This window comes from Protopterus annectens, chromosome 1.part2 (genome assembly GCF_019279795.1).
Source record: "Protopterus annectens isolate FY-2018-M chromosome 1.part2, PAN1.0, whole genome shotgun sequence".
Classification (NCBI taxonomy): Eukaryota; Metazoa; Chordata; order Ceratodontiformes; family Protopteridae; genus Protopterus; species Protopterus annectens.
Window position 1 is genome coordinate 713,704,293 of NC_056727.1, and position 26,496 is coordinate 713,730,788.

The 26,496-nt window shown below is 37.8% G+C and overlaps 1 protein-coding gene across 1 annotated transcript in view; it reads right to left on the reverse strand.

The window, feature by feature from the left end:
- LOC122792479 overlaps positions 1 to 26,496 on the reverse strand; it is a 210,503-nt gene that overhangs the window by 22,891 nt on the left and 161,116 nt on the right. The window contains exon 2 of the mRNA XM_044060253.1: positions 14,900 to 15,400. Coding sequence (XP_043916188.1) covers positions 14,900 to 15,368 — 469 coding nt within the window. The 5' untranslated portion in view covers positions 15,369 to 15,400. The remainder of the gene's footprint in view (positions 1 to 14,899; positions 15,401 to 26,496) is intronic.

Genomic DNA, 26,496 nt, shown 5'->3' on the forward strand with positions numbered 1-26,496 from the left:
TATGAAAGGTGACATGGAGGAGCTCTTGGATTATGTAGACCAGGCGGATATGACCCTGGCCCTGAGCAGCATCCCATCATCACCCAGAATGATACCACAGGAAAAGCAGAACATGACTGATTTCAACAAATGACTAAGTTTCTGGGGTCATTCTAAGGGGATCCATTATCTGTCTGCCTGGGATGACATGATTGAAAGACCTCATTGCTATGCCAGAGCTGGCCTGCATCTGTCACCCCTGGACTTCTGGATACTGGCCAAGGCTCTTGCCAGCCATATAGTGCCTTTTTTAGGTGGTGTTCCAAAGACCAAATTACAACCATGACAGCTACAAACAAATGCAATCTGAGGGTCATGCCGCTCAATGCTAGAAGTCTAAATCTCAAAATGCACTCACTCGAAGCACTCCTTAAAATGGAGAACATCGACATTTGTGCTGGAACAGACACCTTGTTCAAGGCAGCAGAAAGCACCCCTGCACTACAAGGCTATGACTCGTTCCACACCATTAGGCCCCAGAACTTGAACCAAAGCTCTAAAGGAGGTGGTTTTTCCATATTCATAAAGGATGCGCACACCTCCAGACTGGTAGCCCAACATAGCGCATCAGAGATACTACAGGTGTAGCTAACATTGGGTAAGACAGTGATTCAGGTCATAGCCTGCTATAGGTCCCAACCATGTCCCAAGACTCACACTCCATGTTAGTAAGCACCCTGGAGAATATTAGGGTCCAACCTAACACTCTCATACTGGGCAACTTCAACTGCCCCTCCATTAACTGGGAAAACTACTCATGTACCAATACACTTGCCCAACATTTCCTGGAATTCATTCATTCCAATGCGCTGGACCAGCTCATTCTTACCCCCACTAGAGGTAGCAACATCCTTGACCTGGTCATTACTAACATGGGCGACCATTGCTCTACACCAATAGTCAACTCCTCCCTGGTTAGATGTGACCACAAACTAATCACCTTGGAAATCCACATCCTTGCCAACCCCCCCCACCCCCACCCCCACAAAGGTAATCACCATGAAAAACTTTTCCAAAGTTAACTTTGGGCTCCTAAAAACAGAGGTGGCTAACTTCACGGCACCCATGCAAATGGAGAATAGTTGTACAACCGCCAAATCATACACCAATGCACTGTATGAACATGTACACAAATGCATGGATTTCACCATACTCAATAGAACCAAGACACTCTCCTCCAAAAAAAGGAAGCCAATCTGGCGGTCCCCTGCAATAAACAAACTCTACAACAGAAGGAGGAAACTGATGCAGAATAAGCTGAAGTCCCAAGACTGGAAAAACTCCCTTATCAGCCCCAACAAAAACATGAGATTCTTCATCAAATCCCTAAAGCTAGCTATGAAAACAGAATAGCAGCAAATAGTAAAGAGAACCACAAGGCCTTTTATAGTTATGTAAAGAATCTCCATGGCAATACCCAGATTTGCTCTGAGCTACTGCACAATGGTGCCTCCTACACCGAGCCAACAGATACTGCCAATATACTGGCTGACAGATTCAGTGCCAATTTTACCCCTCTCTCCCCCCACAAAGGACCTATCACATTAACAGCAGATTGCCAGGCACCCAGCGTTACTGCTGCACAGGATAAAACAACACTGTCCAAGGCCAAGAATACAGCTTCCATGGGACCTGACAATATCCCTGGCTGTGTTCTACATGAACTACTGCCCTGTTCAATCACAGCCTAATCTAAGGCTCTGTCCTTACTGAATGGTACACTGCTACAGTCATCTCTCCCCACAAAGGAGGACTGACTACAGATCCTGGTAACTATTGCCCCATTAGCCTGATGAGTCTGATATGCAAAGCTATGGAACGCATCATCATGGACCTAATAAACAAAGATACATGGAATCTCCAAACTCTGGATCCTATACAGTTTGGTTTTGTGAAGGGTAGATCATGCCTGGTCTATTTGGTCAACTTCTTGGAGTCAGTCACCAGAGCTGTGGATGAAGGCAAGGTGGTTCATACAGCCTACCTTGATATGGCCAAGGCCTTTGATACAATTCCTCACTTGGGAATCATAGAAAAACTCAGTAGCTAGGCATCAACCCCTATATCACTAGGTGGGTTGCAAACTGATTCACAGAACCCACAGTGTGAAAGTAGCTGACCCCCAAGTCAGACTGCTGACCAGTCACGAGTGGAATCTCACAGGTTTAGGTCCTGGGTCTTCTCCTGTTTGGTATCTGCTTCTCTGAAGTCCAGGCCAACATGAAGAGACTCTGGCTGACAAAGTTTGTAGATGATTGCAAGTTGGGAACTATTACTAACTCCCCAGGTGATGTTGGCATCCTACAGAAAGGCCTCACTGAGACCAACGACTGGTGTCAGAACCATGGCCTTAAGCTCAATGCCAAAAAATGTGTCATCATTCCCTTTGGGAAAAAAACAGTTCCCATAAATTACCACATCGATGGTAGTCCACTGAACTCAGAAGGTGTTATAAGAGATCTGGGAACACAGGTTGAAAGCAACCTCTCTTCTGACCACCACATTGCCACTGTGGTCAGAAAGTCCTTCTATGTGGCACATCTCATTACTAAGGGTTTTGCATCCCGGAAGAAAGAGGTCATTGTCTACCTCTACTCTTCCCTCATTAGGGCAATCATCATGTACAATGCCCCATTTGGAATGTACCTCACTTGACACCTGCAACAAGTGGAGAGGCCACAAAAGTACCTCACAAAGAGGATCCTAGGTCTTAAACACTTGTCCTATATGGACAGACTAATAAAACTCCAACTGTTCTCGGTCTCGTATCGCCTACTTAGAGGTGATCTCTGTTTGACTTATAAAGCCATGTCTGACCCAGCCCTGTTAGAAATGCTACATCTGAAGAAATCCCTATCCCTCTGCACCACACACTCCAGAGACCGCAACCTTATTACCACAATCAAAAGAACATGCTGGAGGGACAGGTTCATAACCCAGAGACTGCCCATGCTATTTAATACACTTCCCATACATGTCAAACAGAACACCTCACTGGCCTTCTTCAAGAGAAATCTTGGTGAGTGGATGGGAAATAGAAAATTCATCCCGGGGATCACTCCAGCGGCTCTACTTGACAGAGGCACTGGGAACTATGGTTGGGTGGCACGATGCCAGGGTAATCCTATGGAGAAGGCTTGTAAGGGCTCCAGGGCCAAAAGCCTAGTACACACATATGAGCCTATGTACAGCATGGAAGGTAAATATCCACATTTTAATGATGCAATAATCTGAAAGTTGCAACCAGTACAAATCTTGTAGAATCTGAGTAATATAGCTAATTGCTGAGACACCAGACACCATCTTAGCTACTGAGTTCTGTATCCACTAAAGGCATGACAGATCATCTGAAAGTCTTAGGTGTAGAGCATTAATGTAATGTAATTGGTCAGCACCAGTGAATTACCTCTGGCAATAAGTCAGATTTGATGAATAGGGCATCATCTAGGCTATGTATTTGGAAGTAGGATATCTTAATATCTGGCAACATTTGTTCCCAAAATGTGAACCTGCCTTTAAGGGCCATAACCAGTTTGTCCAGATCACATGGACAGAAAACAAATCCCAGTTGTATTTTTCCTCAGATTACTAAAGGCCACAAAAGTACACACACACACACACACACACACACACACTTACACACACACACACACACACACACACACACATATATATATATATATATATATATATATATATATATATATATATATATGTATATGTATATATATCTACAGGGTTAGCCACCCAGCAGTGTAAATATTGGCGCCAAATGATAGTCACTGTTGAAGTGACATCCCAAGCCACGTGCAAAAATGGGAAAAGGGATTGTGTATGTATCTATAAATATCTGCATGTCTATATCTATATATGTGGATCTAGGTCTTAAGATCCAAAATATCTAAAACTCAAAATATCAAAAGCATTTCTAATACAGGGGTGCAAGCCCCTCCTGTACCCCCATGTGGGAGTCTGTGCCCCCAACACCCCCTGCTAATTATATATACCAACTCTGAAGCTGCACAACAGTAGAGAGGAAAATTTTCCATGTTTGCTATTTTGAGTTTCAGATATTTTTGTTTTCAGTCTTTTGAGCTTTCAATCTTATAATATAGACCCAAACATACATACATACATATATGTATATATATATATATATATATATATATATATATATATATATAGGTGTACTTCAGTAGACCAAAATCCCACTTACCCAACTTTTAAAACACCGAGAAAAGACCGACAATACAGAACACCGACTGTCCACTCCAGGTAAGTAACCACTTGGCCAACCTGAAAAGCAAATTAAAACTGAAGCAAAGTAAGCCCACCCATGTGAGGAGCTTTGCACTCACACCCTCCAAACTAAATATACTATCTCCGAGAGAGCATTACCACGGGGGTAAGGGATAAATTTCAACATGGTGGCCTAGCAGTTACTTACCTGGAGTGGAACGCTGGTGTTCCAGGAGTTATGGAGTTTCAGCTTTGTCATCTCAGTATTTCAAAAGTCGGGTAAGTGGGACTTTGGTCTTCTGAAGTAGATATATATATATATATATATATATATATCAGTAAAGTTAACTTAGCCAGGATAGACCGCACACAATGCCTTTAATGAAACTGGATAGGACCAACAAACAAAACAGTACTAAGCGCTTTCTCCCTTTACAATGTAGGGCATCTTCAGAGTAAAAGTGAACTGTTATAACATTCAAATACTTATATCATAGATATATATGTTTAATGTAATGGTTTCTCTGTCCTTTAATAAACCGCCTTTAAGAATCGGTTTATAAACTGTATTTCTTTTCAATTTAACCTCACATTTGATATTATGAAGAATATCATATGGATAACCTCTCTCTATAAACATATTTATTAACTTCATAATTTCCACATCATAGAGGTTCTCATCACTGATAAGCCTAGAAAGCCTCACCATTTGGCCTTTCATAATATTTTTCTTTTGTTTTTACCTAAGCAGTTTTTTAAGTGTACAACTACATATGTATATATATATATATATATATATATATATATATATATATATATATGTGTGTGTGTCCGTTTTTTAAGGTTTTTTATGGTATTATGGGTCATTTATTATTCAGAACAGTATGGAGTACTAGATGTCTACACTTCTCAGTGCCATCAATGAGTTGCAAAGGGTGATTGGGTAATTACATTGGAGGCGTGCACTATCTATGATATAAGTATTTGAATGTTATAACAGTTCACTTTTACTCTGAAGATGCCCTACATTGTAAAGGGAGAAAGCGCTTAGTACTGTTTTGTTTGTTGGTCCTATCCAGTTTCATTAAAGGCATTGTGTGTGGTCTATCCTGGCTCAGTTATCTTTACTGGTTTACCACTCTTTGGTTGTTTTCGTTTGATATACATATAGATATATATATATATATATATATATATATATATATATATTACACACATACACATATATATATACACACACACACACACACACACACACACATATGTAAATATATATATATATATATATATATATATATATATACGGTTTACTATCATAAATTCGAAAGTAAAAATAAATAATGTCTTTATTTTTGAATTTATGCATCGAAAATGAACATTTTCGAATAATAGTAAACTCGAAAACAAGGGTGTATTGTCGAAAATGTCACTTGCGACATTTACGGCGATACACAGCACGCCCACCCTTCCCATAATCACCTACCTACCTAACCGAACACACAGTTATGCACCGGGGCTGCGCCCCCTAACTTAATATTCCAACTCCGAGATCGCACTACAGTGAGGAAAGGGATGCATTTCCCTAACCGCACTGTACCGCGATCCCCTCCCATGACCGAAAGTTAGAATTGCGAATGCACATTTCATTCGCAATGCAAACCTTCGCTCATGTCACCTGCCGTAAAATGAAGTATTCGAACATCTGATGTTCGAATACTTCATAGCCGTGCAAATGCACGTCGACATAATGATAGCAAACGTATATATATATATATATATATATATATATATATATATATATATATATATATATATGTACACACACACACACACACACACACACACACACACGTACATATTTATATCTGTGTGTGTGTTAATTTATCTACCTAAATTTTGCACTAAGTGCAGTGTTTTCTATGTCTTTAAGCTCTTCAGACATCCATATTTAGTCTCCAAAGTAGGTGGACCAGGTCAAGTTGAAAGTAGGGTTGCCACCTTTTCAAATGGCCAAAGTGGGACATTTTCGGGACAAACATCAGATTTTACAGGCCGACATATATCAGTACAAAGGATAGAACCTAACTTTTTTGCCTAAATAAAAGCTTATTCTTGTAGCATTTTAGTTGCTTAGTCTGTTTCTTATAACATTTAGGTATTTTAGATACAGAATAACTGTTTTATGCAACTATTACATAATATATAGAAATTATTTTGTCCTAAAATCTCAGGACATTTGCCATTTTTTAATTTTTTGTCAGGACACAACTGCGCAAAGAGGGACTGTCCCTTGCAAAGTGGGACAGGTGGTAACCCTAGTTGAAAGCAGTATTTTTTTTACCTTATTGTCCATTTCAAAGATAAAACCATTTTACATTCAGTAGCAGTATGACATTAATTAACTTCCTGATTTTAGTGCTTGTGTAGGCTATTCACAAATTAATCAGTTCTATTAACAAGAAAATTTGTTCCCATTTCTCTAGCATGTTATACCATAGATAAATTATTTTATATACTACTCATCAAAAAAGTAGTCTTCAAGACTGAGGCCCAGCTGTAAAAGCAAACATTTTAGGGGCACAGTGTTCTTAAACTGGGTCTACCTGATAACGCCGACACACCAAAACACTGACAACGAAATAACCGACACGACAAAACCAAAAGTTCAAAAACATGAAACTTCACATGCCCGACAAACCACAATCCCGACAATCAACAAAACAAATACCTTTTCCGAAAAACACACACACAACACAAGCACACCAAAAACCTTACAAACCTACACTAGACCTTACATACATAACCATCTATGCACTAACCTTAACCCAAACCCTAACCCTAAGGTCCGACACTATCGCACACGTACCTTACCCGCACCCTAACCCTAACTCACTTAATCCACCCCTACCCCTTAAGTCTGTCACTATCACACACTTATCTTATCCGCACCCTAACCCTAACTCACTTAATCCACCCCTAACCCTTAAGTCTGTCACTATCGCACACTTACCTTACCCTCACCCTAACCCTAATTCACTTAATCTGCCACTAACCCTAAAGTCCGTCACTATCGCACACTTACCTTACCTGCAACCTAACCCTAACTCACTTAATCTGCCCCAAACCCTAAAGTCCATCACTATTGCACACTTACCTAACCCACACCCTAACCCTAACATCCCTCACTATCACACACTTACCTTACCCGCACCCTGACCCTAACGTCCATCCCTATCGCACACTTACCTTATTATGTTGGTGTTCTCAGCATCGGGCTTTTCAACTATCTGTCTTCTCTGTTGTCAATCTTCCGGTGTTGGTTATCTCATTGTCAGTGTTTTCTGCTTTCAGCGTACTCAGGTAGACCCCTTAAACCATACCCCCATACTTATGTAAACTACATCAACTACCTGCAAGGTTAACTTAGGTGTGTAAAGGGGCTCATTATCAATCAGTGCAGTCTCACTCCCTTTTCAATAATTCATTTTTTCCAGTTTGTTTTCAACATGTGAACTTCTCTGCACATCATACTGTCAGTAACCTTAAAGCTTTCAATTCCATTTGAAAAGCATTGTTCATTTTAGCAGATACCAAGTAAACCGGAGGTATTATAATTTTGCATCACCCAAGAAACTTCTGGGAAAACTCAAATCTAGATTACAAAATACTAGAATAATCTGCAACTACTGCCAATGACCGGAGAGCATATCCTTAGCCTGGAATAAACAGCTTTCAATTCCTGTGGAAAGTTTTTAGATGGTTCTCTAGACTGATGGTTTTGATATAAAAGCATTTATAACCAACCCTAAAGACTGTGCAAGATACCTGGTGTCACTCCTAAATAATGTTGAGTTCTGAGTGGTGAAAATGAAGCAACAAATTATTTTTTCTGCTATATCTTGTCTAGAAGATGAATGATTGACTTTATAATCAATAAAAGGTAGCATAATAACATTAGGATCTCTGGTCTGCATAAAGGCTGTGGACAGAAGAAAATGATGACCATAATGCAGGAGTATCTTCTTAAATCTCAAACGTTACATGCTCTACCTAAACTGACCATTAAGAGTGCTCATTGCTCAGTGTTCCATGGTATCTGAGAACTAGAGCTAAGCTACAGCTTGTAATCACAAAAATCTTATTTTCTATGATGCAGAAATCCCCATTAATCCCAATACCTTTCTATTAGACTTCAATCATCCATCAAAAAGCTGTGTGACTTACACTGCCAGTGGTCAGCATGCCTAATACTTCAATGACAATATCAATGCTAACAATAACTAACAATCCTACTAGAGCCTCAGTATCCTTGATCTAATCCATACAAATATGGCTACTTCTTGCACAACTTAGGTTCCTAGCTATATACCATGGTGATGCCCAGCAGGGCTTTTATAAGCCTAGCCATGCAACCCTACCCAATTATGTCCCTATGTATATAGGTTCACAGATAGATACTAGGCTAACTCCAACCAGGGTATCTGTAAGCCTTGGCGTGCAACCCAACTCCATATGTATCAGCCTCAATTAGAGCATAAATCAGTGATATTTTCCTTTAAAGGTGCTGACACTTCTATTGGAAACACCTTTGTGTTTAGAGACTTCTTAAAAGCAAACCTTTTTTGTTTAATGCCGATCTAAATAAATTATGTTTTGATGGATCCTGTTGCTGAAGCCATTGTCTATGCCTCTGACAGCTTCTTTTCAATAGTTGTATTGAGAAGACAGTCCCTGTCTGTTCCAAATGCAATGAGAACATTTAAAAAAGTATGTAACAAGAAAACAAAATTGCTGAATGTTTACAAGAGGTCTTATTCAATTTACTTTAAGAGCACACTTAAGCAAACTAGTAAAAACAGTAGGCAAAGAAACTAGTAGAAAGCTCAAAGCTAAATATGAGTTAAAATAGCCATTAACATAAAAAAGAACAGCAAATCTTTCTTTAACCATGTCAGGAAGATAAGAACTATTATCCAACGATGTTTGCAGTTAGTCCACAATAATACTGCCCACTCTGATTCAGAGGAAATAGTTAATATCCTCGCCAACAAATTTTGTACAAATTGTACTCCTTCACAAAGTTATAGGTATTCCAGTTTCCGGATTCCCAGCCTCCTCCTTTAATTACTATGGAACAAGTCCTCTCAGCCTTCTCAGAAACTAAGAACACATTATCAGTGTGTCCTGATAACATAACAGGTTGTCTGATTACCAGTTTTAAATATAGCCTGTCTGAGCTCTTAATTCATGTCTGTAATCTAAGCCTCTCCACTGGTTTCATTCCTGAAATCTGGAAAACAACCATTACAATGCCATCACACAAGAGTGGCCTAGTCATGGACCCTGGCAACTAAAGACCCATTAGTCTAACTAGCCTCATTTGGAAAGTTACGGAATTTATTAACTTAGACATCAGTAATCTAGACATTGGAAATCTGTTAACCCTTGGACCTCATCACCTTGACTTTGCGAAAAGAAAGTTTTGTCTCTTTAACCTAATTACTTTCTTTCATGATATCATAGAAGCAGGAGATGACAGTTATGCAGTGCATGCAGCATATCTGCACTCAGCCAAAGTGTTTGACACTACTCCCCATGCAGTTGTTAATTACAGACTTATCAATCCTTATATAATAAGTCTTTATGCTCTGCTGTGGAGAGATAGCCCATTGTCTGACCAAAACCATGTCATAAGAGACACAGGTGCCCCTTCTGAAACAAAAAAGTTACAAGTAGTGCACTACAGGCCTCAATACTGGGATCTCTCCTATTTGTCACCTGTTTTTCAGACTTTCAGGCCTAGACTCCTGGTATATGGTTATCCAAGTTTGCAGGTGACTGTAATTTGGAAGTTGTTATTCAATCTTCTACTAATTCACAATTGTTCCAACATGGGTTAGATCATTTTAACAAGTGGTGAAAGGACAATGGTCTCAAATTCAGTTTGAAAACATGAAGGGCAGCTCATTGTGGTAAACAAAACATTTTCACACCCTGTGGATACTGAGTTTACTGAGTGGATGCTGTCCTATACAAGCCACACAGAAAGCCGAGGGGAATTCAGCAAGCAGAAGCATTCTTACCATCGGAGGGCAGTACATAGCAGAGCTTGGAAGAGTCACCTTGTGGGGGTGCTTAGTCAGGGGACAGGGTAGGTCACCCCACAGGACCAGTAAGGTAGCCTGATCCCTACTACCCTGCACTTGCTACACTGTGGATAAGCTGATTAGAATTCCCAGGAAGAACTGAATGGGTCATATGGCTGTCACCTAACCTGGGAATTCCTGCCTGCACCTGCTGTGGAATGAATGGCCCAGTTAGGTAAAACAGCCATCGGACTTGGTTCTGTGGGGGGAATTAAAAAAAAATAATAGCAATAAAACTATGAGAAGCACAGAGAAGTAATGGATGGACTATTGTCAGGTGGCATCCTTCAGTCTATGGTCTGTTAGGGATAATGAGTGAGGTATAGCATTTACTACAGTTAGCATGATTTTTGCAACTAAAACAATTAGTTTATTTAAAAAGTAGGGAGTTATAGTACACATAGCACGTGGCTAGAGATTATTGCTTGATTATAAGGGGGGGTCTATATTACATCCTCAAAGAGGCATTACATTGAATGCCTCTTCATCGAGAAATACTCAGCTAATGCACTAAACCGCGAATGCTCACAACAGTGATTTCTTTCCCTGGGAAAGAAATCGCTTGGCCATCACTATTAGTTTGCTGTTTTCTCTACTGTAGTGCGATCTCGGGGTTGGTATATTTAGTTAAGGGGTGGGGGGACACAGCTCCCCACATTGGTATGTTTAAATTGGTGTGTTTTTGTTTTGTCCAAGCAATTTCTTTCCCAGAGAATGTAATTGCTGTTGTGAGCATTTATGGTTTAATGCATTCACTGAGTATGTGTGGATGAAGAAGTGTTTGATGGAAAACCTCTTCGAGGATATAACGTAGACCCAGGGAGGCATGACATACTGTAATGCAATATGCAGAATGACAACTTTAAGCTGGATAAGCAAAAGTCGTTAAAAAAGGAAGAACACCATTGAAATCATTTAAGTATTTTAACATGTATAGCATATATTTGATTTTATATATTTATTTATTTTATTTAACATTTGTTTACTGGGAAAGTCCGACTTAGAATGAGCCACTTTTCAGCAGAGGCCTGGGGGAAAATGCTCCAGAACAAAGGCCAGGTCACTAAATTTATTATAACAAAACAATTAAACACTCTCTCCTCGGCTCAAAAAAACCTTTGAGGAGTAAAAAAAACCACAAAATCACACAGCTTAAATAGTATTAAAAGCATTAGTTCCTAATTACATAATCAATTAATCAATTAAAACATCAAACAAAAATCTCCAGTTACAGTCTACATTTAAGCCGCTAGGAGTCAGAATTGCAAATTTTAAAATAAATAAAGCCTCTTTTTATAATAATTTCTTTTTAATATCCAAACATCTTTCATACACATTTATTTTTTCCTAAAATCATAACTCTGACACCCGCTGGATCACTAGCATGGTGAAGTTTAAAATACTTGGCATACTGCTACAATGTTTTTAGAGAGAGGTTATGATAAACATTTGGTGGAAGAAGCTTTGTACCAAATACAGAATAATTGTTGAGGTACAGAGTCTAAGTTACATAAAAATATGTATGCAGATAAGTGCAATGTTGTAATATTATTAGGGTTTCCTATAAAAACATAAGGATTTTGTAGATGTGTTAGGAAATACCCCCATGTTTTCCTATAAAAGGGGTTGTAATATTGAACATTTAATAGTTCACAGTAAATTAAAATGCCCATAGGTAATTCATTATTCAGTCTGAGAATGTTGGAACTTTTACATGTAATAATTGTATCAGTAGAAGTATTGTGAGGACATTTGACAGTATTCATGGAGTTTTGTTATACATATTGGTAGATATTGCTGCTGCAAAGAATGCATTGTTTATGCATGAAGTGCCCATGCAGAATGTTTTATATTGGGGAAAGCAAGAGGGCTTTCAAACTTAGGTTAGAAGAACAAGTCAGGGATATTAAAAATGGCAAACCTGAAAGCCCTCTTGTTATGTATTTTAAACTTCGCCATGCTAGTGACCCAGTAGGTCTCTGAGGTACGATTTTAGAAAAAATAAATGTGTATGAAAGATGTTCATATATTAAAAAGAAATTATTATATAAAGAGGCTTTATTTATTTTAATGTGTGTAACTCTGACTCCCGCTGGCTTAAATGTAGAATGTATATGGAATTTGTTTGATGTTTTAATTGTTTTATTTGATTAATTAGTTATGTATTTAGGGGTAGATGCTGATTTTGTGCTTTTTACTCCTTGAAGGCTTTTTAGAGCTGAGGCGCTAGAGTGTTTTATTGTTTTGTTATAAAAAATTTGATGACCTGGCCTTTGTTATTTGATCTGATCTAAATATATTTTTTTTATTTTTTTGTTGTTTGTGCATGTCTTTGTAATGTGGAAAGAAACCAGAGCACCCAGAAAAAAAACAGATGAATGCAGGGAGGACATGCAGACTCCACACAGAAGGTGCCCAGTTGAGAATCAAGTGAAGAACCTCTTGCTATGAGGTAACAGTGCAATTGCTGCACCACTGTGCCATGCATATTTTATGTTACTCATCTTCTGAATCGTTTAATGTGTAATACATGTCTGGCATTATATACTTTAAGTTACTCATGTGTGTTCTCAGTAAAATCTTTTCAACTTATATTCTTTTTCAAGAAGCATTGCTGGACCACAGACATTCCTGTGAACCACCACCACCAACTGACACACATGGAACCTTGGCTTTACATCCCATGAAAAGGAAATACCACAGGATTAGCCTGAACTTAATACAGTAGTTCAGTGTTATTACAGGAATATGAGACAGAATAACAGATGTGGAGATATAAATCACAACCCTCTGATCATTCTACCATAAAAGGGTAGAGTATTTCTTGCTCAGCTGCAGGTTTTGTACCATGAATTAGCTTTATTACTTTTTTTTTTTTGTAACAGAGTGGACATTTTCCTTTGTTTTCTTTCATTTCTGATATGGAAAAAAAAAATACTTGTTAATTAATGTATCAGCGTTTTTTGGGACACATTATTTGATTTGAGACAGTTTCCTCTCTGTGTATCAAGGAAGTAAATACTACATTTCCATTATCCCGAAGACTTCTGTTTATAGAGTCCTGTATTTGTGTATTGTAAGATTGTGGATGAGATGTTTGACATATTTTTATCAAGGATTTGAGAGCTTTATTGTTTACACTTAATACTGTTTCTTAAAATTTTGTCTTTTTATTTTTGTACTTGTATTATTGTTTTGCAGTTGCTAATGGCTCTGTTATTAAAGCTGGCCACTTCTGTAGAGCGAGTCAAATACTCGTATTGTTTTTTGATTATTTGCAAAAATGACCTCTAGTGGGCGACTAAAAGTTAACAGAAACTGAGTTGTACAAAAACTGTGGACTGATTTTTATTTAAAATACCATTTGTAAGATAATATTGATCTTCTGACTCAGGTCATGGCTGGAAAGGGTTCGTGATGAACTTTTCACTTATCCCATTAACAAATTAATTAATTAAATTAAAGCTATTAATTGTTAAAACATATGTTCATCTTAGAATCTCTGTTTGTCTGAAATTTTACAACCTACACTATGCAGTTATAAATATGGTTGAAAGTATGCACAGCAATAAATTCTTTTTCATTTCTAAGCAATAATATCAAAGTGATTACTCGCAAATGCAATTATTTTAATATACAGCACAAAACATTTTGTTGCTTTAATTTAATGAGACGTGTTCTGAGTACATATATAATATAGCATCATATTATTTAGATTAATTATTGCTATTTATATTATTATATCATGCAGCAATCACATTCATTTTACACCTGCCTTTGATGCAGAAAGTTCAGAAGATTGTGGTATAATTTCCCTCACCAGGTACTTCAATTAATTTTCCTTTACTGTCACTACAGAGATCCTAAAGGGGTGCTGTAATCATGAGGTGCTATCCTTTGGAGTTGGCATTAAACTGAGGTCTCATTTCCTTGAATTAGTAGTAGCTCAGAGGGATGTAAAAGACTGCATGGCACTTATCTAAAAAAAAGCTCCAGAGGATTTTCCCAGTGCCCTGGCCACATTTTTCCAAGTCAGTATGAATACTGCCTAAGGTGTCCCCCGAAAATAAATCACAATCGCAGTTCGACTAACCCAGTCTATAAAATGTAACACAAACAAACAAACAAACAAACAATCAAACACATTGCTAAATACACATACACATGCACACCCACACGCACACACACACACACACACACACACACACACACACACACACACACACACACACACACACACACGTGCATATCAATAAATAATGGCCTATAAGTGAATTTAAGTAACAACAATAAGTGTTGAGATTCAAATGTTAAACAATCAGAATTACTCGATATCACAGTAACAAAATTCTAGTGGTGACTGACTAATAATTTGTACAATGCATTTTTTTCATGCAGCATGATTGTTGTGCATTAGGTTAAACTATTAGTGCACTGTATTTTTACATTCAAAATGATCATAAATGTATAATTACCAATGATGGGACCAATAATAGGAATAAACATCAAGCCAATGCCAGCATCTCTTTTCTTTTTATTTTCTTCAGCTCTTTTTTGCATTTCATGAAGTTGTTGCTCTTCATCTCCCAATCTGCGTTGACTTGCATCTTCCATCTGTCTCCAGTTTTCTAGCTTAGACTGATGACTTTTTAACTCTGTTTCCTTTAACCTTTGTTCTTCCTTCAAGTTGCTGCTTTGGATGTTTAACTTGATACACTTATCATCAATAACTGCGACCTCTTTCTTACCACTTTCTTCAGCAAGGCTGACATGTTTGAGCACCTCGATAATTAGGGTCCTTATGCTGTCATGACAACTCTGCATGTTGTTAGGATCAACAGTGAGTATCTTGTTAGTGAGTGTGTCAAGAACAGTGAGGCCTTCCTTTAAATGGGGGAGCACTGCATGTTTGAAATTCACTTGGAGTTTGTTAATGTCTTCCATGGTTGTGTCAAGTACCACTAAGATGTTAGTGCCTGAAAAACAAACAAACTTGTATTTATTTATTTAAATTTTGTTAATGGATTAACCATACTGAGCAGAACCCCTTTCCAGAAGAGACCAGAAAAACATACAATATAACTGAATCATGGCTGCAATATAGATGCAAAACAACTAAGGATAGTTAAGAATAATAATCACCTTATATAAGCCATTTCAGCAATAACAAGTATAATTGTAAGTACAGCTACAACATGGCGGTCAATATTGGAAATGCAACAACAACCAGCTAGTCATGAATGGGCATTATGATACATACATATGGTGTTCACAAGCAGGGAAAACAGTAAGTAATGACTTAATGGTTGTAAAATGATACTGATATGGAAGATGAAATAAAAGAGAAGAGAGTAAAGAGAAGGAGAGGACAGAGTGTAAGATAAAATATTTATAGGTAGACAAAGGATGTGGAAAGGTAGGGAAGGAACAGAGTGGAGAGGAAATTAATTTAAACGTGTGATGATTGTACAGTTTCTGTCATGAGTGCACAGGAAGGAATAATGTGGGGGTTAGAAAGGGGGGGTCATTTTAACAGGAAGCCTAAGTAAGTATGATACCTATGAGGGTGGGAAAAGAGAGACACAGTTACATCACACCATATTTTGAACAAAGTAATAATTTATTTTTATTTATTTAATATTGGTTTACAGGGAAAGTCAGACTTTGAATGGAGCCAATTTTCAGAAGAGGCCCAGGTAGAAACTCTCCAGGCAAATGTCTTTGTAATGTGGGAGGAAACCAGAGCACCCGGAGGAAACCCACATGAATGCAGGCAGGACATGCAGACTCCACACAGAAGGCACTCAGGCCAAGAATCAAAACGGAGAACTTTTGCTGTGAGGTGACAACGCAACTGCTGCACCACTGCACCGTAAACTGTGTATTAAAGATTTATTTATATAAGATTTTGAAACATATAAAGTTAACTGTTCCCCATCCATTGATGTGGCAAGAAATGACTAGTGCCTTTGTCACCTGTTTTAGAAAAAGTTTTGCTCACAACATGAATGTTTTTGTTGGATGATCATAAAAGTCTTTCAGTATTGTACTTAATTAGGAAAGAGGAAAGTGAGGGACAATTGCAATTCCAAATGTCGTGTGTGAATGTCAGATGAATTAGGTTTGGTCTATCAGTAAAGGACATCAAATCCAGTTTATTGATAAGAGCAGGAAGTTGCTAGTGGTCACTTTTGAGGATAGGGCTACATCCGTGTTGCTGACATGCTTGAATAGTATACTTTGTTATCTTTGATAATGCCCATGTACTTGTACGGACTACCTTTGAGTCTCAAATCCATGATAACAGAGTACTCATGGATTGCTGTATATTAGCAGTAATTATATCTAGATTACAGACACTGCTGATAATGAAATGATCATCATACTGAAATAATCAGAAACTACTTATATGGAGATACATATTATTAGCAAAGGTGATAAATAGGAGTGGTTCAAGAATGCTACCCTGAGGCACTCCAGTGTTGGTATGGAATTTGAAGGAGACTGCTGTCTTCCAGTACAATCTGTGTTTTTTGAACAAATAGTTTTTGAACCAGCTAATCACTGATTGACTACACCCTACAACTTGGAGTCTTTGCAGAGGAAGGCTGTGATCTACTATATCAAAGCCATGAACTTGCCTTTGTCACATTCTGATGAAATATCATTTACAATATCTACCAATTGTTATACCATGTTCAGGATGGAAACATTATGCATACTATACTTAGGTTATTGAACTTAGGTATTGAAGTAGTTGAGAATGTACCACTTTCTCAATTATCATACACAGTGGCCGGAGGAGTGACACTAAGTTGTAATTACTGAACTTGTTCCTTTCATTTCACTTAAATAGGGGAATAATCTTTAACTATTTCCACTTAGGAAGTGACCCTCACTGAGACTCCTGTAAATATGGGCGGTATGAGGATCTTTGCCTTTCGTCTTTTCCTAGTTAGGGGTCACCACAGTGGATATCCGGTCTGCTAATGATCAGCAGTGGTTTTTATGGTGCCAAGTTGCCAGCCCGACGCCCAACCTTCATGGAAGGCACACCCACATGCACCTACCTGCATGTCTTTACAGTTCACACAGCCACAGGGATGAGGATATACCTTTGATTTTAGTTTTAAGAAGTCTGGTACAGGGTTGTCTATTGAAAAGTGATCTTTTGATTTAACATATCCCAACAGTTGTTTTGATATTATAGAGTGTGACTGTTTTGAAAGGAGATGGTAGACAGGATAATTTTGAATAAGTAGCATGTTTTAGAGGGTTATGACTTTGTGTAAAGGAGTAATTATCAGTGATTAATTTCAAGTATTCAGCAAAAACCTTAGCAGTGGCCTGATCACTGGGTCCTCCTAGCGGATTTTCAAATGTATCATTTGAGTTCACTGAAAGTATTCTAAATATATGTCAGAAGGCAGATGGAATATTCATAATGATGAATTATATAGCAATTTGGTTTTGCTAACCTCTTCTATTGTTGATAGGTACTGGAATCTTGTTTACGTTTGATTAGTAAGTCTTGTTTACCTTTCATTTTGTAGGATGTCCAAAATGAGTCTCTAGGTTTCCATTATTTCTTTTACAGTTTTATAAAGCCATGATAGAAATGTTTTATTCTGACTGTTCTAGCTGGTGCATATTTGTCAAGCAATGTTATTAGGGTTTAATTAAAGCAATCGATAACCACACTAGGTGGTATGATAAATATGAAAGTTTCCCAACTGACACATAATAGATCTTGAGTACCTGCAATCGCAGACAGAAATTTGTCCGCCAAATGGCATATATTAAGTTATGGTCACTAAGATAATTTGCTATTATACAATGACCCCTCCATTAATATTGCAAAACGTGCATGCTGATTGGTCAACTTGCCTGTTGTAAATCCGACTTATACTAATGGAAAAAGGTCCAGTCGCCCAGACTTTTTCCATTAGTATAAGTCTTGATTTTTTTGTGTATTTGGTAGCAATGGAGAACGGAACAGCTCCATTGTTGTATTCTCACTATGTTAAACTTGTTTAACATACCGACATTTATTTATTTTATTTATTTATTTATTTGCAGTTTGATTACCGGGGAAGTCCACTGGGCCGAACTGACCCATTTTCAGTGGAGGCCTGGGGAGAAAAGCTCCAAGATGCATTATACAATTTAGATATAACTGATCGTTAATATTAAAGATAATATTATGTAGAATAATTACCCAAATGCATTCAATATCATGCATAGTTATCAAATTCATTAAGCTTGAAGGTAGGGATCATACAGTTGCATTTGAGGAAAACAGATATGTATTAGGTGTGGAAACAGTTTACATACAAACCTTTTAAGAAAATGTAAATACGCTTTACAGACACACATCAACAGTAGAATGCTATTTATAATATTTACAAGGTTGGGCTGTGTGAGGGTAGCTGTAGGAGTTGTTGAAACATTAGAGAGAAGCTATAGAAATTGTTGAGAGCTTAGATAGGCTCATAGGAAGATAACTATGAGAGTTGTAGAGCTTGGGAACCAGAGAGATAGAACCAGAGAGAGAGAACCTCCTTTGATTAGGTTGGGATAAGGCAGGTACATTTCCATTTAGTGGACAGGTGTTTGAATAGTTGGGTTTTTAAGTTTACTGAGTTTCGTATTGTTCTTAGTGTGGTGGGAAGGGAATTCCATTTTTTGCCTAGTGAGAAAGATAGAAGAAGTTGGCCAGCAGGACATTTAGGTTTATGGATAGTAATTAAGTTCTGATTTTCAGATCTGAGAGCTCTGTTGGGTGTATAACAGGGAAGAATGTTAATTAGAGTGGGACATTTTGATGGGTGAAATATGAGTCTATATACAGTAGTGAGTTGGAGATAGTCTAAGTAGTTTGGGAGTTCAAGCCAATTCAGGGATTGTAGGGTTAAGCAGTGATGGGTGGTATTTTTATGAGGCAAATTTAGAGATTTTGTTGTAGCAGGTTTCTAGTTTAGAGGTGATAGAGGAGTACAGGTTGGTTAGGAGAGGGTCTTCATATAATAAGGAAGGAAGAAGATAAGTCAAGGCCAGAGTTTGTCTGGTAGAGTTGGAGAGAAAGCGATTATTCCTATAATCCTAGATTTTGGTGGGTTTTCTTAATATTTTGTTGAATATGAATATCAAACTTGAGGTGTTCATCTACAGTAATGCCAAGTAGTTTGGCAGAGGGTACCACTTCTATAGATAAACTGGTTTGACTATAGACTTTGAAGTTGTTTTTATCATAGGAGAGGGTCATTGTGGGAGGGAATAGTAGAATCTTTGATTTATTTGCATTGAGAGAGAGAGGTGGTTTTGGCGCATCCAGTTTTCAGTTTTTGAGAAGGCAGTTTGGGTTTTAGTCAGCAATTCAGAGAGGTTTGAGGTAGAGCAGACTAAGGTTGAATCGTCTGCATATTGAATGATTTTAGCATCAGGAATAGCAGTGTGAAAGTTATTGATGAAGATGTTAAAAAGCATTGGCCCAAGGATGGATTCCTGTGGTACGCCATTTGGGGTAGATAGGAAGGAAGAGATGGAGTTCTTCCATTTGACTGCCTGGGATCTGTCTGATAGATAGCTGGATAACCAGGATAAAGCATTATGTGAAAGATTAAGGTTTGAGAGATGACAGAGAAGGTGCTTGTGGGAAACAGTATCAAATGCTTTAGACAGATCAAGTAAAACAGTATAAACTAAGTGGCCTGAATCTCGGGCTTGATTGACAGTTTCTAGGAAGGAGAGTAAAGCAGTTATTGTGCTATGGCCTGGATGGAAGCCATGCTCGGTAGGAGTGAGAAGATTGTTTTGGGTCAGGAAAGGCATAAGTTGGAGGTGGATGCCTTTTTCTAGGATTTTGGAGATTGGTGAGAGCAAAGCAATGGGGGGGGGGGGAGTTTGAGATGCTGGTATTTTTGTCTCCTTTATGAAGAGGAAGAATATAAGCTGAGCGCCAGAGTTTGGGGACGTATGATTCTTTTATGGATCAGTTAATAATGATACTGATTGGGAGAGCAATGCCATCAGCAGCACATTTTAGGAAGGAAGAGGGAATATCGTCAGGAGTGTTAGAGCAAGGTTTAAGTTTGGACAAAAGTTTTTTTTAGATGAGGTGAGTTAGAAGGGGGAGAGTGTAGAGCAGTTGGGTTATTATTGGGAAATGTCTTGGTGAGGGTAGTAATAGTTTCTATGAAAAATGAGTTAAATTCAGAGCCAAGTTTGAGGTCAGATTTACTTGGGTCAGGACAGGGATTATTCTTGGAGCCTGGATTGAGGAGTGAGTTTATTGAGTTCCAGAATGTTTTGGGGTTTTTATTGCTATTGAACTGAAGTTTGTTATAGTAGGATTTTTTGTCTATGGTGATTAGTCATTTTGCACGGCTGTGGAGCTGTTTATATTGGAGCAAGGTATTGGCCAGTTTATTGTTAATGGTAAAGCTTCCATAGTTTGTCTCTGTGGTGCATAATCTGTTTTGTCTCTTTGGATAGCCAAGGAGCAGTTTTAGTTTTTATCCTTTTGTTTCTTAATGGGGCTAGTGAATTTAAAGTATCAGGGAAGACAGAGTTGAAATATTCTATAGCCATTTCAAGAGGAAGGATGTTTAGAATTTGCCAGTTCATTTGTTCGAAAGTATTTGAGAAAGTAGTTGGGTTGAACCTACTGAGGTTACGAGTTTGAATGTATTGCTGCTGGTGTGGTTAGGAACTAGTTGAGCGATGCATAAAGGTTGAGAGGTGGTCGCTAAAGGTATCAGGAATTGTGCCAGAACTGGTCATTTTATTTGGATCTGAGACTAGGATCCAATCTATAGTGGATCCGGGAGAGTTTATTTTGTTAGGTCGAGTGATGGAGAGGATTATTTGAGTGAAGTTATAGAAGTTAATGGATAGGGAGGGAGAGGGGCAATTGATTTTATTCCAGTCAATATTCACATCACCAAGGATATAAGTTTCATAGTTAATTTCAGTAGAGGCCCATAGGAGAATATTTTTGAGTGTAGAGATATTGTTACCAGGTGAAATATATAGAGCAATGATACAGATATTTTTATGTTTATTTAGTTTTAGAATTCCAGCAATTAGTTCAGTGTTCTGGAATTGAGGAATTGGAATTTGGATGGGAATTAAGAAGGTTAGAGTAGACTAGGGCAGTGCCTCCACCTTTTTTATTTAGTCAGTCATTTCTGAGACAATGAACACCCTGGGGGCAGAATTACAGAGCTGGAGATAAAGGGCTTGAGCCAGGTTTCAGAGATGGCTAAGATATCTGGTTGGTTATGGCTTAACCAAGCTTGAAATTGGTGTACTTTGTTGTTTAGACTTTGTGCATTAATTGTAAATATCTTTAGGGTGTTGAGATAGGAGGAAGAGGGTAAGAGATGAGTGTTGTTAATAAAGGATGTAGGACCAGGGTTTGGATGGATATCACCAGCTTGGACTAGGTTGTTGAAGGAGATATCATTTAGCCATATTTAGACATATTTTAAGATATCTTAAAAAAAAAGCAACAGAAATCTTCCTTTCTCTGTTGCTTTTTTTAAAGCTGTCTCGCTATGTTAAACTCATTTAACATAGCAAGACAGCTTTAAAAAAGGGAACGGAGATCTTCCATTCTCCGTTGCTTTTTTAAAGATATCTCGCTATGTTAACTCATTTAACACAGCGAGACAACTTTAAAAAAGCAACGGAGATCTTCCTTTCTCCATTGCTTCCTCTACACACAGCTCTGATGTAGTGCATAAGCATATGCATGCGCAGTACATCAGAACTGCCCCAGGATACCGGACAACTGTGGAAGGGCAACACAGAGACATTATACAATGCCATTATTTAAGAAAAGTAAGTATTTTTTTCTTAAATAATGTCATTGTATAATAGCAATAACCCACTTTTGGGTGTGGGTAATGCTGGATTTACCCACAGTTGTCTTTGTTTGGCCACTCGGGCTTCGCCCTCATGACCAAACCACACCAACCATGGGTAAATCCAGCATTACTCACACCCAGGCATGGGTTATTGCTTAATTAGTCCACTGTTCATAAAGTTAGTGGGGTATTTGGTCAGTATCTAGTCAAAAGTATGTTGAAATATTATTTTTGAATAATTTTCTGTTGGTAAAATGATTAATCGTGAATAAAACAGAGTCTTAATGTTGTATTTTGGAAGTGACTCAGCTTGTGACATCCAGTGCATGTTAAAGTCATTAAGGATGATTAGGTCAGAGGTATGGCTAGTCTGAAACCTGTCTAAGATAGCAGATAGTGGGCTATTGGCTGACTTGGAGTGTACATTGTGCCAAGCAATGTTGAGCTGTATATTATGCGATAATGTAATTGCAATTATTTAGCATTCTACATTACATCTTTCATGTGGTGGATTGTTACCCATAAATGAAGTAATTGAGTTTTTACCTGAAATCAAGACACCTCCTACTGTTTCATAGGTTCATAGGTTCATAGGTTAGTACTAGGCTAACTGCCCTTGTGGGCCACTTTAAGCCTAGCCAATTACTCCCCTGTGAGAATCAAACTCTGTGCCTTATGTCTGTAAAGCAAACACCTTAACCATTACACAGCCTCACACCATTAGTGTAGTCATGTCTAAAAATTCAGATAGAAGAATGTAATTCTGAGTCAAAGATATGTAGTTTAAAACTACAACAGAGATGTGAGGAGATATCTGTCCCCAGCAATAAGGTAAAGGACTGACTTCACTTCCTTGTTATTTGTGAAAAATGAAAAACAAAAACACTTAAACATTACAACATTAAGCAAAAGTAATAAACAGTCCAGATCTTTAGGTATTAATTCCTCTTCTATGAAGGTAGTGAAGAAAAAAAATTCAAAGAAGCTTAGTCTGTGGAATAACTCAGCTTTAATTTATGATAAGCACTTTTGTCCACCAAATGGACTTCATCATATCAACTTTATAATAACAGTTTTAACTCATGAAAAACTAATATATACATAAAAAACACAAAGGATCATAAATATAATTAAGGCAAATGTATCGAGGATGATTACAGTTAAATTTATCAGTGTGTAAAAAAATCAACACAACCCTCATCATTCATTGCACACGGGCAAACACATTTACTGAAAAATCAATTTACTAACTAAAAATTGATTAAAAGGAATGCATGTTCTACTTTTCATACTTGGAAATAATAAAATGCTAACAGTAATACCAGACACCCTTTGAATGGTGATAATGTTAGGAAAGTGTTTCCTAAGGTGATAAGTAGGGTTGGGGTTAAGCAGCAGAGACAGGGTAATGGTTAGGGTCAACACATAGGTAAGGATGGGAAGGGAGGACTTCATCTGAAAAAGGGACAGGATTTTTTGCTGGAAGTTAAAGATTGGCGAATAAAAAAGCTTTAAAGTATTTTACCAAATGAAGGAGAATGGAAATAGGTCTGAAGTCTCACAGAGATCGAGTGCCTGGTTTAGGAATTTTTATGAGAGGTTTAACTAGAGTAATTTTTCATATTTTGGGGATAAAATTATGGTTGATGGATAAATTATACAGATGAGGAAGTAGGGTAAGAGGCTGCTGTTTATACAATGAAATGATGCAAGCATGTAAAACATTAGTCAATACTGGTCTATCATAAGGAATTGTACTCAATTGTTCCTGTTTATTTTCTTTTTATGTAGTGAGAATATAATCAAGGAATACATTTTGGGAATAAAGAAACATGCTTTATGGTTATAGTGGTCCCTGGCATTTTGCTAGGTTGCAGGTTTAAGGTTGTTACTGACTTAAAGCACAAGATATGATTTTACAATAGACATTTACAGTAAGCTGTCACAAATAGAAAGGCTAAATGAACTCCATCTAACCCAGATGCACTGGTGCAAGTTTTGCAATGAAGCTTGATGCACCATAAAAATGTAAACCATCTGGCACAGATCTAGATGCAAGCCTTTGTACAGTCTTTAAAAAAGTATGTCCATTTTCTCCACCAGCATCTTCAAGGTTTGTAGTTCTTAGTCAAGGAGGGTGTTCTACTTTGTGCCTGCTTTTCTTTAGCTGTTGAATAACATTCATGTTAACTTTTTCTATCTAAGTTTCTATTAGTACTAGACAAAGTAAGGAAGCCAGGGTGGTGGGACAGAACAAAAATATTATAGCTGAACAGAGGGAACATCTGAGATGACTTTAAGTGAAATGGGAAAGAAACAACTAGATGTACCAAAAATGAGTGTCTTGCACAGAGAGTGAGCTGGATAGCAAAGATAAGAAAACATCCTGGACTTGATCTGCATTTAATTTAGGAATAGCTTCATTAGGAAAGAAAAGAGTGGCGTACATAAACCCCCAACAGCAGAACGGGGATAGGGTAGAAGACCCAGGAAAGGAAAAGGCTCATGCCTCTGCATGGTTTTGGGGTGTGAGAAGAAGGAGAAAAAGTACGTCTGGAACTGTCGGAGCAAAGGCATTCGACAAGCTAATTGACTGGATTATGAAAACAATGAATTATTTGGAGGAGGAGGAGGCAAAGTCAACAGAAGATCTGTGGAAGAGGTTTTGAAAGAACTCTGATGGCTGCATTAGAGAAGCAGGCGTACAGATAGCTATACATGCAGGTGAGCAAAAAAGGGCAAGACAGAATAAAAACAGGTAGTAGTCACTGACTCCGCCCACAGATAAGGCGAAGGTTGTATGTCACTGTAGTATGAAAACTTATCCTGACAGTGTGGTAGGCCTGGAAATGTGACACAATGAAACTATGAATGGAATAATAATAATATACATAATTTATTCTATCTCAGCCTCTATTTACTTGCTTCGAAATTCTGAGCAAGTCACACACTCAGACAGTGCTCTGAAGAGATCAGCCTAGTCTACCAATGGTCTCATGGACCACATGTCCACTAACTGCATGTGAACCTCTTTACTTGAAGACTTCAAGGACTTTAGCATACCAGCCCTATATGCTAACAATGGCTTTTTTCAGTTACAATTATATACTGCAAAATAAACAACATATTAAGACAGCAATTAAACATGATAAAAAGTGAATAAGTGATGAGTGATATACCTAAAAAAAATCACTATTATAAATGTAAGCATTTGCAACTCCCATTCTTAAAAGTGCCAAGACTACGAAAAGACTTATTATACACAGTAGACTGCAGAAACAGGTTTGCTTTTGTGTTAGTGATTGAAACAATTTCAAATTCCAGAATAATGAGGCCAAAAGATCATAGGCTAAAAATGTCAAGGAACACAAAAGTGAACAATGTTAAAAATCAAACCTCCCAACCTGCCCGGACACAGAAACAAGTGCTAATATGGGTCCTGAAGGGGGTTAAGTCTGGCTGTTCACTCCTGTGGTCCTCAACATTTTTGTTTTACATTCTTTGGGTCCTGCTATTCTGAAATTGCTTCAATCTCTATTCCATTAGTAAACCCAGTAACACGCCTTCTGCATATCTGTTACATCAATATAGAAAACCTGGTTGTGATCTAGCAACTGAAGATACTTCATTGCACTTAAACAAAGAGCTATACTTAAGTGGTACATCACACGTGGATTTGTTTAGCAATAAAAGAAAACTCATTTGTATTTTTCCACAGTGGCAGGGCTAGCCAAAAGGTGGTATGAACGGCTCCTGATGACTGTCACTGCTGAAGTGAAACCCACATGCAAAATGGGAAAAGAGAATTATGGATGGATGGCTGGATGGATGGAGAGGTATTTTTCTTATTATTAAATATTTCTCTGTCAAAATATTTTTCAGTGGTTCTTTTTAAGTCAGCTTCATTAAAAGATTGAATAATAATCCTTTTGAGATAACCCCTCTTCAAACACCATCAGCCAGTTTACTAAAATGTTTATATATATAAATCTTAACATTATTACTTAGTCATACAGAAACAGAGCCTATCTCACCATTGAATGAGTGTAATGCAAAGAACTAATACTGGACCAGATGCCAGTCCATTACAGGATATACATGAGTGCACACACACACACGCACGCACGCACACATGCACACACACATACACACACACACACACACACACACACACACACACACACACACACACACACACACAT